This window comes from Ambystoma mexicanum, chromosome 11 (assembly GCF_040938575.1).
Source record: "Ambystoma mexicanum isolate Mex_15411 chromosome 11, UKY_AmexF1_1, whole genome shotgun sequence".
Lineage (NCBI taxonomy): Eukaryota > Metazoa > Chordata > Amphibia > Caudata > Ambystomatidae > Ambystoma > Ambystoma mexicanum.
This window is the reverse complement of record NC_090934.1, coordinates 651,510,544-651,525,981: the sequence shown is the minus strand read 5'-3', so window position 1 is coordinate 651,525,981 and position 15,438 is coordinate 651,510,544. Positions and strand designations below refer to the sequence as shown.

General features: G+C 42.8%; 1 protein-coding gene across 4 annotated transcripts in view; it reads left to right on the top strand.

Annotated features, from left to right (window-relative positions):
• LIN7C (lin-7 homolog C, crumbs cell polarity complex component) overlaps positions 1-15,438 on the top strand; it is a 387,889-nt gene that overhangs the window by 181,322 nt on the left and 191,129 nt on the right. For 3 of the 4 annotated variants that reach the window (XM_069623512.1, XM_069623513.1, XM_069623511.1), the window contains exon 2: positions 7,126-7,244. In XM_069623512.1, coding sequence (XP_069479613.1) covers positions 7,126-7,244 — 119 coding nt within the window. Of the gene's footprint in view, positions 1-958; positions 1,344-7,125; positions 7,245-15,438 lie in introns of those variants that run through there. The other variant, XM_069623510.1, reaches the window with a different exon arrangement.

The following is a 15,438-nucleotide window of genomic DNA, read 5'->3' as shown; positions in this document are numbered from 1 at the left end:
CACGCAAGTCGATTGGCCAATCAGGACACTGTCCGCGGAGCGAACAGGGAAGTGTGTCCGCAGACCGAACACAGATGTCACTAATTCTTTTTTTTTTTACCTACTTTTTGGTCATTTTAGAAGAAACTACTGGACGGATTTTCACCAAATTTGCAAAAGCACGTTTTCGGGACCAAGCCGCTGCTCCTGGTCCAAATTTGGTGAAAATCCATCCAGCGGTTTGGGCTGTAGACGCAAGCAAACATTTTTTCCCATTCGGTCTAGGGGGGGGGGGAGGTTTTGGGACCCCCCCTATAACTTTGCCCCCCCCTGGACGAATCCTCACCAAACTTTGCAAAGGAATTCAGAGTGACCCAAATACTTGTTTTGCAAAGTTTGGTGAGGATCCGTCCAGGGAGAGCGAAGTTATAAGCCGCCCAAAAAGTGCTCTTCCTATGGAAACAGCAACTTAACCATGTGTGCGCGTATACAAATACACACCGTTGAACCCACTGCTACTAAATGTATCATGGAGTGCTCTTTTGTCTGGGCAAGATCGTAGTCTGGATGCAGAAAATTCACTCCTTCGACACCCTCATTTACTGATGCTCACCCCGATTCATTACAGTAAGTACTAGGAGGCAAAATTTGGAAAAGGGTCTGAACCAAAATGTTCGATGTGTTGGTTATTAGTTTGAAATGTATTACTACTGTACACAGTTCGAAAATGTTTATTGAATCAGAAATGTATCATGCCACTACAAATATGGGAAATGGCAAGGTGTGACAATCTTGTTCTAAAAGCAGACTCTGACAATACCAGGCTGTACTGCAGTGGGAAAGGCTAAATCTATTAAGACAGTACTTGTATGATTGACAGCATATTCTCCCAATCGCATACAAGTCTAGACTTGTAGGGACCTTTTTTCTAATCTGCTCAATGTTTTCTCTGTTGCTAGGAGACAGAGGAGAGTGAGGCTGAAAACGTCAGTTACGAGTGGGCGTATTAGATATATATGGACAAGAAGATATGTGCTGTGTTGCAGAAAACATTGCGCTCGAGAAGCTGTTAAAATATATAGAGGAACTGTTCAATCGTTGATGTGCCGTGTTTGAAAAGGAGTATAAATCGTCCGTATCCGGACCTGCACACTGAACGACGTCCGAGAGGGTGTGTCTAACTTCCGGCATTGGAGAAGACGGGATCCGTCAGCTGGGGACCAGCTGAGCACCTATGAACCAATCTGAGCGTAATCAACAACTCGACAAGGAAGTAGAAACTCAGACGACGAGCGAAGGGCAGATCCTGAGGAAATCCAATCGCATGAGGCCGACACCCACAATAGGATTCGTCGCTGATGGAGGTACGGCCCCGTCAGAAGTGTAATGTTTATAAGTGCTGCCATTAATGCGTTGTTCCAGAATGAAATCACTGTTATAAATATATGTGACTGGCAGCTGTTAGACCGAGAATACGGTGAACATATTTGAAAGTATTGAATGCTTACAAAGAAAGACTGAGTTGGTGAAAACGAGCATAAAAGAAACTTCCACATCCGTAATATTATAAAGCTAATAATGGAAATAATGTTCCTTCTGTACAGATTATAGTCATATTTCCTGAAGGCTACACAAATAATTTATCAGTTAAGCAAGAGATGAGGAAAACGATCACAAGGAAGAATACAGACATGATATACATCATATAATATAAAGGTGCCTTAAAGAAAGAAGAATGCACAGGGAAAATAGACTATATATTAAACAGGAAGAGAAAGAAGGAAAGTAGATGACAAGAAAACTCACCATAATACTTACCAAGACAGAGAAGATTCTTTTAGAAGTTCTGGCAGAAACTTCAGAAACACGTATCCTTTAAACCTGAGAGAAAACAAAGGAGAAAACTAAAGTTAATAAAGTTATTTTGTTTAAAACTTGCCACTGTTTTAGCGTCTTACTCTTATCCTCACCATATAAGCAGTGACCCATGGTTACAGTTTACTTAAAGTTCATTCACGTGAAGAGAGCACAATCAATCTTTCTTGGATTTTTCTCAAATGTGCTGAAGCTATTGAGTGACTGAAACGTACCACACAAAAAACGAACATCACTTCGAAAAGCTCCATCTGATGCAATGTGAAAATCAATATCAAGAGCTTCTGAAACACAACACGACTTGCCGACCAGCGGACAAGAGCAACTTTCTCCAGGGCAAATGATATGCCAGCGCAAACTGAAGCAAGACTTGCAGATTTGAGGACAAGAGCATCATCCTCCAGGGCATATAAGACCCCACGCGAGCAGGACACTGGCAATGTCGTGTAACCCCGCTAGTAATTTATTTATACACACCTCGGGTTCATTAATGTTTAAGTCTGGCTTTTGGCAAATAATGAGAATCATAATGTTTATGGAGGGGATAGATTTATAGCTTGAAATGATTCTCCTTGGAGCAACAACAGGTTGCTTCAGGTCAGACTGCCTGCTAGTGTATCCATCGATAATCCTTATTTCTCATATGTATGTGGAGTTGCCGAAATTGTTCATGAATAATGAAACTGAACAATGTTGATGTTGCGAAATTAAACAATTGTGTGGGCTGTTTCGTGGAACATGGTGGGTAAGGACGGGTGAGGTGATAATGTATGTCTGCGTTCAAAATAGTGCAATTCAAAACCATACCCAGAGCATGGAATGGTGTAAGTGCATGCTTAATGGGGCATGACAGGCTATAAAGAAGGGGTGAAGGCATGGATGCCAAGTAACAGGAAAGGGAAACAGCATCTCTGTAATCCCCTAGTGTTGTATTGTTAGGCTTCCCAAAGTGTATTGCAATGGATGCCACAGGACCCCACTGAAAATACCTGTTTAAGCCTACACAAAAGCTCAATCTGATGGTGGTGTCAATCCTTGGTTCTAGCATGGGATAAAGACACTTGGCTTTCAAGATCTTGTAATTGGCCCCAATCAACAAGCCCTCAGTCTTTCGGGTCTATAAGAAAGACTAACTAGTGGATTTGCTTTTTAGCCAGCTACATAGATACGATCAGTGTCTGCTGCTCATGATTGGTGCAGTGTAACTATATATGACTGATTGAGATCTATTTTACCACGTTTCTCTAGTAACCAAAATGGAAGCGTTTTCTGAAGTCCTGGTTCACTTTTTGTCTGGTAACACCAACCTCTGCCTTTGAGCCAATATCAAGAGTGTCCCATTTTGGAATGTAAGCCTATACAATTGAACCAATTTGCCTGTATTTGGGCGCTATAAGATATCCTTTCCGATGCCTTGATCTTCCAACCGAGAAATATTTGGTTTTTCTCTATCCTTTTGCGGCACGGTCTACATTTTACAATTTTTTCATTTATAGCTCAGCAATTCATTCTTTTTTGTTGAATACTCCTTTATACTTTGTCTTTAAATTTTTGTGATCTTAATTCAATCTTTATATAAATGATGGTCCTTGTGGGATATTTCTGGTACTTAATTAAAAATAAACCTTTTCAGTGAGATTAAATCAATGTCAAGCCACGCCAGAGGGCTTTTTTTTTTTACAGCTATGGTTACCTAATCACCTACCACCAAAAGATTATCAATTTTCCAATTAAACTCATATTTAGAGAAAACCAAAGGGTTATGAGGAACATTCATTTTCTCTTTTTTTATAATAACCTCCACCAATGCTTGCTTAAAAATGACCTTTCCCTAATACCCTGAGCATTTCACCTAACTGTTAAGTGGTTCTCAACTAAAAAAAATGCATTGGTATCCATTTCCCTTTTTCAATTTGCAATTTTGAGCACCAAGGACAAAAGGAGTTGCTAGCGGTTGCTCGCAATCTTAATGTTGGCCGCCAAATAATCACTGTTTTTTTTTAGAGATGCAACAGACCAAAAAATATGATTGGTATTTGGTGCCTTTGGCCATCACAAGCGCAAATACTATCTCAAGTTGCATCTATTGAAGAGCTGTTTTGATCTTTCATTAAGCAACTATCCTGGTTTATTTGGTTCCAATAACGCTGCAAAAATGTCACCATACAAATAATATGAATAACATGAATAACATGAATAACAAGAATGGTGCCGTTTCTTTGTGGTGATATTACCCCATGGAACCTGTGGGGGACCCCACCGCACCCCCACATTTTTTTTAAAGGAGTGGGTGCCCCCCCCTCGCAACTCTTGCTCCCCTCTCACCAAAACAGTGTCTTGCTTCAGTGAAAATGTCCCTCCAAAAATGTATTTAGACCTCATTTTTTGAAAAGCTGTATTGTAATTTTGGGAATATACGCATCCAAGACTTGAACAATAGCTTTACTGCCAACACAAATGATATTGTGGTATCAAGTAGAGAGGAGTCAATATTCATGCTATTGGGCATCACAGTTTATAAACCAGGGCCAAACAGGTGCACGTCATTAGCCATTGGCTAGTGATAATCCAATCTTGGAGAGTAAGAAATGGTGTGCTCTGTGCATTTAAAGAATTAGTTGCAGGTGACTTTTTATGGTTGGCTAGCAGCTCTGAACTTATTTTTTACTGCTGCCTTAGACTGCCATTTGGCTGTCCCTGGACTAGGCTGTTCATAGCAGTTGATAATTAATTCTCTGAATCTATATTCCTCATGCCCAGGCATACTGCAACAGGATCCATCAACACTTTTTGGAACTGTGTGTTTGTTGTGGTGATGCAGTTTGCCCCCCCCTGTTTTGGCAATATTACAATTGCAAATTGGTAGAGAATACATTTACTAGACATGGGTTATTAACGATCCCTGTATTGTTCCAGGCCAGCAGAACAACAGGCGGTCGTATTGCAGGAATCTGCCTCGTTGTGGTGTTCTATTTTTAAAGGCTGTTGATACCAACTTTGTTTCAGTTCTTAGCAGTTCTTGTTTTAACAGGGGATTTGTCATCTTTCCTAATGGACTCTGTTGTGCTTACCCCATCACTTTGCCCATCCTCAGGGTAAGCCATGGCTGTGTCCTACTTGAAACTCTAAACCTCCACAATACTACGGCCATATAAAAGGTTAACTTCAAAGCTTACCTAATGAATAAAAGGATGTTACTCTGTAGCTATAGTTAGTTATGTGTATCTTCATAAGATCTACAGCCAGCTTGCCATCTTTGCAAGTTTTTAGAGTTGTTTGGCATCTCACAATTGTACCCCAAATTTGAGTAAATGTATTGTCTGCACCCAATGCATTCTTGGATTCCTCTACTGATAAAGACTAATATGACCACATAGAACTATTCATTTTGATGTGAATGGTCTGGAACCAGATGACATTCTGAAAACAAGATTGAAAATTGGGACAGGGTGATGAACCTCCAAGATCTAGGTAGATTAAAACTATTCTTGTAAGGAATGCTTTTATTTACTGCTAACTTGCTAACTGACTTGAGACATTTGTCTAGTTAGGTTACCATCGGCCACTTTTCAGTACTGGTATCTGAAATTCAGATTAAATTGCCTAACTGCCTTGGAGTTCATTGGCCCAAAGCTTGGTATTCCCAGTAAAATGCAAATGTGTAGAGTGTATGGCCTGAGTCTTGAGACTGTATTTAATCTTGTGATGCCAAATTAACTAGGGTATCTGAGCATGGTGTGATTGATCTTGCAGGGGTTCATGATGTTTGAATGCGAGAGTCCTCTGTGGCACTGCAGGCAGCATACCATGATGTCCTTAAGCTCTGAATTAAAGTGGATATTTACATTATGATAAATGTTGGTTGAGATGTATGTTATTGCTTCCTTATAGTTTGATTTTAGTTTTAATTACTTTCTGCATGATGTTGGACAAGTTTTCGCGACAGTGCCTTCAAACTCTCGTAAATTGAATAACATTCCCATTCAAACTCTAATGTATGCCGATGATCTAGTTTTCATCTCAAACTCCCAATGGTCTACAAAGCCTGCTCGAAGTTTTTAACATCTATATAGAAAGAAATGAGTTAAGAATTAATACAAAGAAAACCCAAATTGCCAATTACTCGGCCAAGCAAGTCAGTGCAGATAAATTTGCATGGACAATCAACCAAAATAAATTGTGGTAGTTACAAACTACACTTATTTGGGAATGATATTTAAGGTACTTTAGGTACTGTCGTGTCTAAAGGTCATCAAGAGATTATGACTCAGAAATTGAACACAGCAATCTCGCAAACTAAAGTTATATTACATTGTTATGGTAATTTCACCCTTAAACCTGCCTTAATATATTGGAAACCAAAAGCGGTCCCATGTATCCTTCGTGGCCTGGAAACTCAATCGTCGTGGTCTACTGAATTCTTTGACAAAGTGGAGGCTAAGTTTTGGAAATTAGTGTTACATCTCCCCCAGTGTGTTCCGGGGCCATGGTTATGTTATGAAATGGGATTAATTTCTTTACATGCGCAATACCATTGGAAAGCATGTTTCCCTATTCCGCAAATGTCTGTCTACTTATGACAATAACATTTTGAAATATTTGTCAAATTACGTCTTTACAACTAATCACTATTTTGTTAAATGTTGGTTGCAAGGCATTTATTCCATATTGATAAGAGCTTTGAATTGAACCTTTGTCGTTTTTGTTTAAACAGAGAGATTAGCAAAACCTTAGAACATCTATTGTCACTGTGCCCATCACTGGTCTGTAAGCGCCTAAAGTATTTTGCACACCACTGTGTTCACCTGGGAATGTTGAATACTACGCAAAGATGGGCCAGCTTGTTGTGCACCAGTAATGTGTCCATTCAAATAGCGGTTGTGAATTTTTTGTTCTCGCTGAAGTTCGATTCTTAGGACACATTCTTTTACGGTCAAATGTTTTACAGTTATTTTAGTATTTCTTTTGCTTTATTTCAAATATTTTAACTGTTTGGTGATTTTCGTTTTTAGAACCAATGAGATGTCTTTGTAGTTTTGTTTTTGTTTTCCTTTTATGTAATATGTATATTGAAAAGTTGATTTAATTCAGCTGAATAAAAATAAAAAAAATTAATTGTTTTATTATTTGTATCGTCCATTATGTAGTGTAATGCTTCTTCCTTAATTGTCCACAGCAATGTCTGTTTCAAATCACATTACGATTGGTCTCTCAGTCAGAATGTGAGTGGTATTCAGTATAATAATCCAGTTTTTTTACCTCCGTATGCAGACATATCCAGAGCAATTGAATTGTTGGAAAAACTTCAAAGAAGTGGAGAAGTACCGCCACAAAAACTACAAGCCTTGCAAAGGGTCCTTCAAAGTGAATTTTGCAATGCTGTGAGGGAGGTGAGTAAAGAGATTGGTTTCTGATGCAATTGTTTAAATGTGTTTTAGACCTCAAAACATGAAAATGTATATAGCGCAGTAACATTTAAAAAATAATCGCTCATATTTTGTGCTTTCCAGTGCAATATAGCAGTTTTTCATTTAATCCTTCCCGATGGAGGTATAGGCAAAATATGAACCTAGAAAAAGTAGCTGCCTGTGATGAAACTACTGCTCTGCAAGAGTACAGGGATGAGTAGTCGGTAAAAAGCCATGCTAATCTTTTATTTTAATCTGTTTTATTATAACCGTACATTATTTAACATGTGTAAACTTGCTCAAACTCCTTTAACCCATTTCCTTACCCCCAGCAACCACATTTGTTGGTACCCATAATCTTGGGTGATCTAGCATTTTGCTATACGCCCCAGAACCGTGGTTCTTTACTTGTGTGTTCTTATTCATCCTTAAACCGCTTGTGAAGCGTAGCTCTCCAAAAGTTAGTGTCTGTGCTGTTCGTCCCCTGATCCAAGCGCACTGCCTCATGCCACAAAGCAGTTTCCGCCAGTGTCCATTTTGCAGATCTCTCAACCATTGCTTGGCGTCCGGATCAGCTTGTTTTTTCCACCCCATCGCTATCCTTCGCTTAGCTAGTACATACCTTAGGTCTTTGAGTCTGCTTATATGTCGTAATTTCTTGGGCCTAGGGTAGACGCCAAGCAAACAGGCCATGGAGGAGTGAAAGTTCAGAACCACCTCTGCTTTTGCCATTAAGCGTGCCACCTTGTTCAAATATTGTGCCACACAGTACATGTGAACCTTATCAGCATTAGCCAGTTTACATTTTGGACATCATTGTTCCTCAGTTTTATTGTACCCTGACATTCTCTTAGGGGTCCGATATGCTTGGTGGGTCACATATAGCTGCAACAGCTGCAATCTCGCATTGCTAGACACCTGTTTATGATATGAAAGCACCCTCTCCCACACTCCCTCCCCTCTCCCACACTCCCTCCCCAAATGACTCCAGGACGTCCACCTCCCAACTTAATCTAGTGCTGGTAGTTCTGTAAATTTGTTGGCTCATGATTAGTTCGTAAATTCTGGCCCTCGCTCAGACGTGTCATATATTATTTCGATTCCCTCCATTACTTTGAGCTCTGCTCCCTAGGCTGGCCATTTTAGGTTAACCCCATGCAGTAGGGAAGCGTGTGTTAAATGTTGGCCTAAGTGTAAGCCTGTTGCGGCAGCTAATGAGTGAAGTCCCTGGGTTTACCCTCGTACAGGAGGTCCCCCACCATAGTTACTCCCACAGACTCCCAGTACTTCAGCACGATCAACCTTTGCTGTTGACTGCTAGCATTCAGTGCCACTAATGGAACCTGTGGGGAATATGACGCACTGATTCCCCTCAGACTATAGGTTCTACGCCACACACGTCGCCCTAATGCCAGTAGGAGGGGCGGGTTCCTTAAACACGCATCCGTCTACCAGACCACTTCCTCTCGAAAGAATGGGCTACACGCCGACTGCAGCTGGGGGGTGTTTTGAATCGGCTCGTCTGACAACCTTCCCACTACAAATTGCAGCTGGCTAGCGACATAGTACATTTCAAAATTTGGGATCTGTGTCACTCCTTAGTCATGTGTGCCTTGCAATTTAGTCAGGGCTAGTTTACATCTACCACTGCGCCACAAAATATTCGTACATAAGGTGTCGCGTTCTTTAAAAAAAACTCTGGGATGTTCATGAAGCAGTGGAGGCGCCTCGGGAGGGCCACCATCTTCCGGAGTGAAGCTCTACCCATCAATGAAAGGGGAAGCCTTGCACAGAAATCCACAGCTTTTGTCAACCCTCTAACTGCTTTCAGTGTGTTGTGTGCTTGTTCGTCTCTCGAGTCATGATATACTTCCACTCCCAGGTAGCGGAATGTTTCAGTCGTCCACTTAATCGATAGACCAAGGAGTGATGTCGTTGTCTTGCTACCATATCCCGCCAACTGAAACACTCGACTTTTGTGTACTTACTCTAATGCCCAACAGCGTTCCAACACTTATTCTAGATTAGTTTTGGGTTGCTGTAGATATCCCTTATGCCGATGATATGCTGCTATATCCATATGCCACTTGCCCTGAGCATCGATTGCTGCTTCCTTAAATTCCTTCCGGAGATACGCAGCTAGTGGTTCTAGCGCCGGGACAAAAAGCATGGGTGACCACGGGCATCCTTGTCTTGTGCCCTTCTTTAATACCCATTGTTCTGCCGAAAATTTGATTACCTGTTTTGACCCTGGCTACTGGTATACTGTATAATTGGACCCATTTGATGTAATTGGGACCCATCCCAAACTTCTTCAGAGAGTACCAACCAAGTCCATCTCACTGAATCAAACACCTTGATTGCATCTAGTGACGCTACTGCATACTGGTCTGTACTGTCCTTGGTGTAGTCTATTATGGGATGCAGCCTGCGCAGGTTGCTTGTAATGTTCATCCCCGGCACATATCCTATCTGATCCGTGTGTATTAGTGTGGCTATTGAAGTTTTTAATCTATTCGCCAGCAACCCAGTTAGTATCTTCCCATCCTGATGTAATAGTGAGAGCGGTCTATACGACTCGAGGTCCGTATGTGGTTTATTGAGCTTAAGAAGGGGTATGTTCCCTAAGCGATGTCGGAAGGACTCCTAACTTGAATGCCTTGTTCAACATTGCCAATAATGTGGGGTGTTACCTCTTGGAAGTATTCTTTATAAATTTGCTGGGCAACCCATCGGTGGCCGGCATTTTGACTGTGGGGAGTTCCCCGATTGTGGCTACCAATTCTTAACGGGTTATGGGTGCCTCCAATAATTCTGCTGCTCTGGCGTCCAAGGTTGGACATTTTTTTGCATAAGAGCTTCCTCCATATTTGATACCTGCACCACCGTGGTATTAACGTACAGGGACTTATAATAATCCGCAAAACTCTTGTTTATCGCAGTTTGTGCTACATGCAGTATTCCATTGTGCCCTACCACTGACCCAATCGTGTGGCGCTCCGTATCGCTCTTATACAATCAAGCGAGCAGCCTGTCCGGTTTGTCTCCTTCTGCATGTTGTTTCTCTACATATTTTGAGTAGCTTAGCTTCCTTAACCTGTCTCAATGTTTTATACTCGTGTTTTAATCTATTGGATTCTGACGCGCTGGCTCCCATATCCCCTACCCGCCTTACCACCACTTTCTCCGACCTCACCACTTCTTTTTGTAATTGCGGCCTGCAACCCGCCCATAGCCTGTACCCTTATTAACTTAAATGCCTCCCATAATGTTCTTGCCGACGCTACACTGCCTGTGTTGTGTGAGTAGTAGTCTACTATGCCCTCTCAAAGATATTCTCTAAATGCACGATCTCTCAGGGCCTCTCCTCTCAGCCTCCACGTCGGGATACAGGCTCTTGGGAGGACTATCTGCTATGTGATAGAAGCGGTGAATGATCCGAAAGTACTTTCGCTTTGTAATCTGCTTGTGTGATCTCCCTCATAGTTTCCACCCCTGTGAAAATATAATCTAATCTAGTGTGGAAAATCCTGAGGGGCTGCGTAGTGAGAATATCCTTGGGTCTACGGGTGAAGGCTACGCCATACGTCTTAGGTCCAAGGCTTTCACTAATGTATTAAGTGCTTTTGCTCGTGTGGCCGGATGTGTGTATTTAGAATCCGACCTGTCAATTCTAGGGCCTCGTGTACAATTAAATTCTCCCCCCCTCCTACCCTGAAATCATGGGGATGTGCCTGGAGGGGCCTAATTTGGGGTCAAAGCACGGACAAGTACACCTGCATCGTTGTTCAGGGCATAGGTATTGACAAAGCACATCTTGCGTTTCTCTAAGAAACCATGGACCAGGGCCATACTGCCTTTTTTGTCGTTACCGTTTGGATGACATGAAAAGGCACTGTCGGGGCAGTCCATATGAGCACCCCTCGCATATGCTGAGTAGGGTGACCCTGTCGTGCTGCCTCACCACTTGGAGGCAAGGGCTTTGTTTCTCTGGCGTTAAATGCATTTCTTGTAGGAGCGCAACGTCCACTTTCTGGTGGCGTAAATGGGTCATTATGCTGTTCCACTTGATGTAATTGTTCAAAACCCTGACATTCCAAGCGATCACTCTATGGCCCCCTCCATTGGTTCGGTGCACTCTAAACAACCCACACTTGTCTCTTATGTCTGTAATATATTCTGTGACAGTTGTAGGGGAGGACTGGCCCAGGAGACCCCCCTCGCCTGCGTTTTCTCCCCAGGTGAGGGCTATGGCTCATTGGGCGTCCCCTCATGCCACCCGGGCCCAGGTGATGGAGGGTTCACCCGCTGGAGACATTGCCCACACGTATTGATTGCCCACACATATTGATTGCCCACATGTATTAAAATCTAGCTAGGCCCAGAAACCATTTTGTCTGGTAAAGATGGTGTGAGCTCAGCGCACCGTGGCGCGGCCCCCACCCTTGGAGAGTTTCAATTATCCCTGTCGCCGCAGCACCCTGGCAGATCCGTTGTGAGCGCGTTCCCACGAACAAGAAGGACATGAGCTTGCACGAAATACTAACACTGTAACATTTCACCTTCCACAATGTATTACTGCTCCCAGCATGACCCGGTCAGCCAGGCCGGGGTGATGGGGAGAACTGTAGCATGGCCTTCCGATAAAAGCAGAAAAAACCCAAGTATGAATGTTAAAAACTACTTAACCTGCAAAATTGTGTAATGATTGTAGAAGCGCATGCTTATATGACACCAGCAATGAAGGACCCACACCCCGCGGCCCCTCGCCATAACTGAACTAATGCTGCTAGACTACAGAGGAGGATGCATGCAACTATACATGAGGCTTATGAGAAAGACGTGCAAACACTCTAGTCTTGTGTAGACATCTCAACCCTTATGTCATTCCCGTCACGCATGGTGGCGGGCGTCATTCTCTGTGTCCCACCAACCAGGTCACTACCTCACGTAATGCAAATGTATATATAAAGAATTAAATTCTGTAGTTGATAGAATGCAATACAAGTTACAAGGTGCTCAGATTGACTGTATCCAAGAAACGTTTAATGAAGTTGAAATGTATGTATTCGAGTGATCTAAGTGAATATTATAAGAGTGTTCAGATGTTATTAAATGTCCGTTAGCTAAAAGTTGGCAACACACGGGAAAAAATACCTTTGTAAATATGCGCAAGGCCATTCTCCCTCCCACCCTGCGAAGTCTGCCAGACAAGAGAGCTAAGGCCTGCGCCGCACTGCCCCACCTCCCCCAATTAGGCTGGAGCCGCTTCAAAGATTTGTAGGTCCCGCTACAGCATCCAAGGCCACGGCCTGCCACCTGCGTTATTTACAACACGGCAGTAAACCTCTGTTTGAATACACAGATCCTCCAGCGCCCCCTCGTAAACCCCACAACCCACCAGATCATCTTAAAACTTATGACTCCGTGTAATCGAGACACCCAACACTGGGGTAATATACAGCGGCCCATTCATAATAACTTCTAACAAGACAGAAAGACATGTACCACCCGTCCCATGCCCCAGGACCGAGCCCCTCGACCTATGATACCGGTCAACAGGACACAGGTAATCATGCTCTGACAAACGGCCACCAGACCCCTCACAAGGTGCATTCCTCCTGTGTTGCATTAACCTGTAAAATAACCTATTGAAAGATTTACTAAAGAGAATAACACTGTAATGACTGAATGACTGCGGTGTGCATGGCCGAGGGCAAATAAGTCAGGAAAGGCATTCATCTCTGCCACAGGCCGCATTGGCACACCAACACCGCCCGGATGAACTCAAGCCGACCTGCCAGGCCCAGCCCAACCCACGAGGCTGACCAGTGACGTCTTCCAGCCAAGACCAACCACGCCGCAGCAGCACCTATAGTTAGTCGTCGCCACCCAATCCCAATGAACTTGTGCCCCCTATAGTATGTAGGTTCTGATGACGTTTTCTGTAAATATATACGCCTGTCTTTGCTATTGTCAGACAGAGCGCTCTCGGAGTTTGCAGAGTTCTTTGCATGCCCTATTCTAATTGATAAACTCCCATTTACGCTCATCTGCACTCTGTCTTGACCTTATTCCCATTTTGGGAGAGTCCTTCATTGTCTCTCATTGCGGGGAGGATCGTGCTGTGTGGGGACGCTTGCCTTCACAGTGATGGCTAACTTCAAACGTTTCCCCAAAACCCCAACTTCCTTGCCCTCCCCTCCTAACTTCCCAACTCGAACTTGTCACCCAGCTTTGACCAGCATGCTCAGGCGTGCTCGCATCTAGCACTTCACCTCCCGCCTCTTACTGGCTCAGGTGCCCTGCGAGTGGGTACTTTCCAACTAGCACCCCAAAACCGATTCTAATAAGGGTATTACTACCAGTGCCTACAATGTCTCGACTGTTTCTATGACCCGGTACAAAGAAGAGTGCTCTAATGAAAACACACTGTTTCACCCCTTATTACCCTCTGCATTAAAGGAGAAAAAGAAAGAAACTCACTTTTTTTGTTGTTTGGAGAAAATAATAGTTTGTTTATCTATGCAGTTGTAAAAATCAACATAGAGTGAACAGTTCTCCAAACAACATAACATCACACGGTTTAATGAAACCAACCGTACAGGCTTATAGGATATATTTACAAACACATGGGGTCACATAGTTTGACACAACAGTCGTGTAAGTAACGCAAACTCAATCAAAATACATAGTTTGTTATGGTGATTCATATACTTCAATATAAAACAACACAATTAGACAAAGTAAGCAACAACAGACAAAAAAAGGGGTTCGTGAATTGACAATTGGTAGTGGACAGTGACAATGCACTGTTGTTCGGGGTGCATCTACACCAAGGTGTTTCGGCCGTTTAGGTGGACCAATTATGTCCCAGCATATGTACGGCCTTCATCAGGACGAAGTGCTGCACGGGGTGGAATAGGTGCTGCAGGGGAAAGGGAAAAACTCGTCAGGGGAGTGTGTTCGAGCGTGTATCATTTAAACAAAGGAATAAATCCAATACTGTGAGGCCACAGCTTACCTGTGGATAATTATTTCCACTGGCACGAATTTCTAGTATTACACCAGGCGTGGGAAGGATCTTAGTGTAATCCTATTAAAAAGCAAAGAAGGGCACTCAATAGTGATCTGATGTCTTACAGATACTTAAATAACAAATGAGTTATAGGTCAACCAATCTTACCTCACTTGTGAGGATCTTGGAGTGGGATGGACTCTGATTTTAAATATGCGGTCCTCGCGCGGGAACCTGAACACATAAATGAATAAGGGGCATATTAGTGGGGGTTCCACTCAGGGAACAAAATGCCTGACCTAATGGTGGTGTGTCTACAAAGATCTTACCTTTGTGCATGAATCACGAATAGCGGGCCAGTGGAGAGCGCTGTAGGAATGTGCTGACTCACTCCGGGGCTCGAAAGGGGCCTGGCGGCATAGCGTTAGTAACGCTGTTGCTAGGAGCCTTTTCTATTTATACGGCGGCCATTTTGGATCGAGTGCGTCCGAAAATGACAGATAACTCGACCATTAGGGTTCGGACTGGAAAAATACACTTATCAGTCTTGGCCATGGTGTGGCCAATCTAAAAACGTAATTTAGAATGTAAATTTGAAAAATGATATCTATGTCGGCCATGTTGGATCGAGTGCGTCCGAAAAAGACAAATAACTCCACCATTAATGCTCGGATTGAAAAAATAAACATTTATCAGTCTCAGCCATGGTGTGGCCTGTCTAAAAAAGTAATTTAGAAGTGTAAACTTGAAAAATGGTTTCCATGGTAACTTCAGAAGCCTTGTTGAAGAACAGGGCGTATTAGTGAAACTAAAGCGAAATTAAAATAAATTATAACACTGAAAGCGCTCCTTGTGCTTGAAATGACTGGCAGGGTAGTGACATGACGTGATGTTGACATGCTTTTAGTAATGGAAAACAAATCCACATAGTAACATAGCACAATTTGTACACATGTTCGACAAGGGACAATTTGTACACAGGTTCGAGTGGCCCAGTCAATTCAGTGTTATGCATGCCATTCGACATTGTTGGAAATCTTTACAGCTGATAGACACTGATAGGCATCTTAATTCATTCATAGCCCTTTGGTAGAGATTTCATATTACATTTCTTGACCGCAGGTCATAGGCATTTTACAGGTGCATATACATGATGAC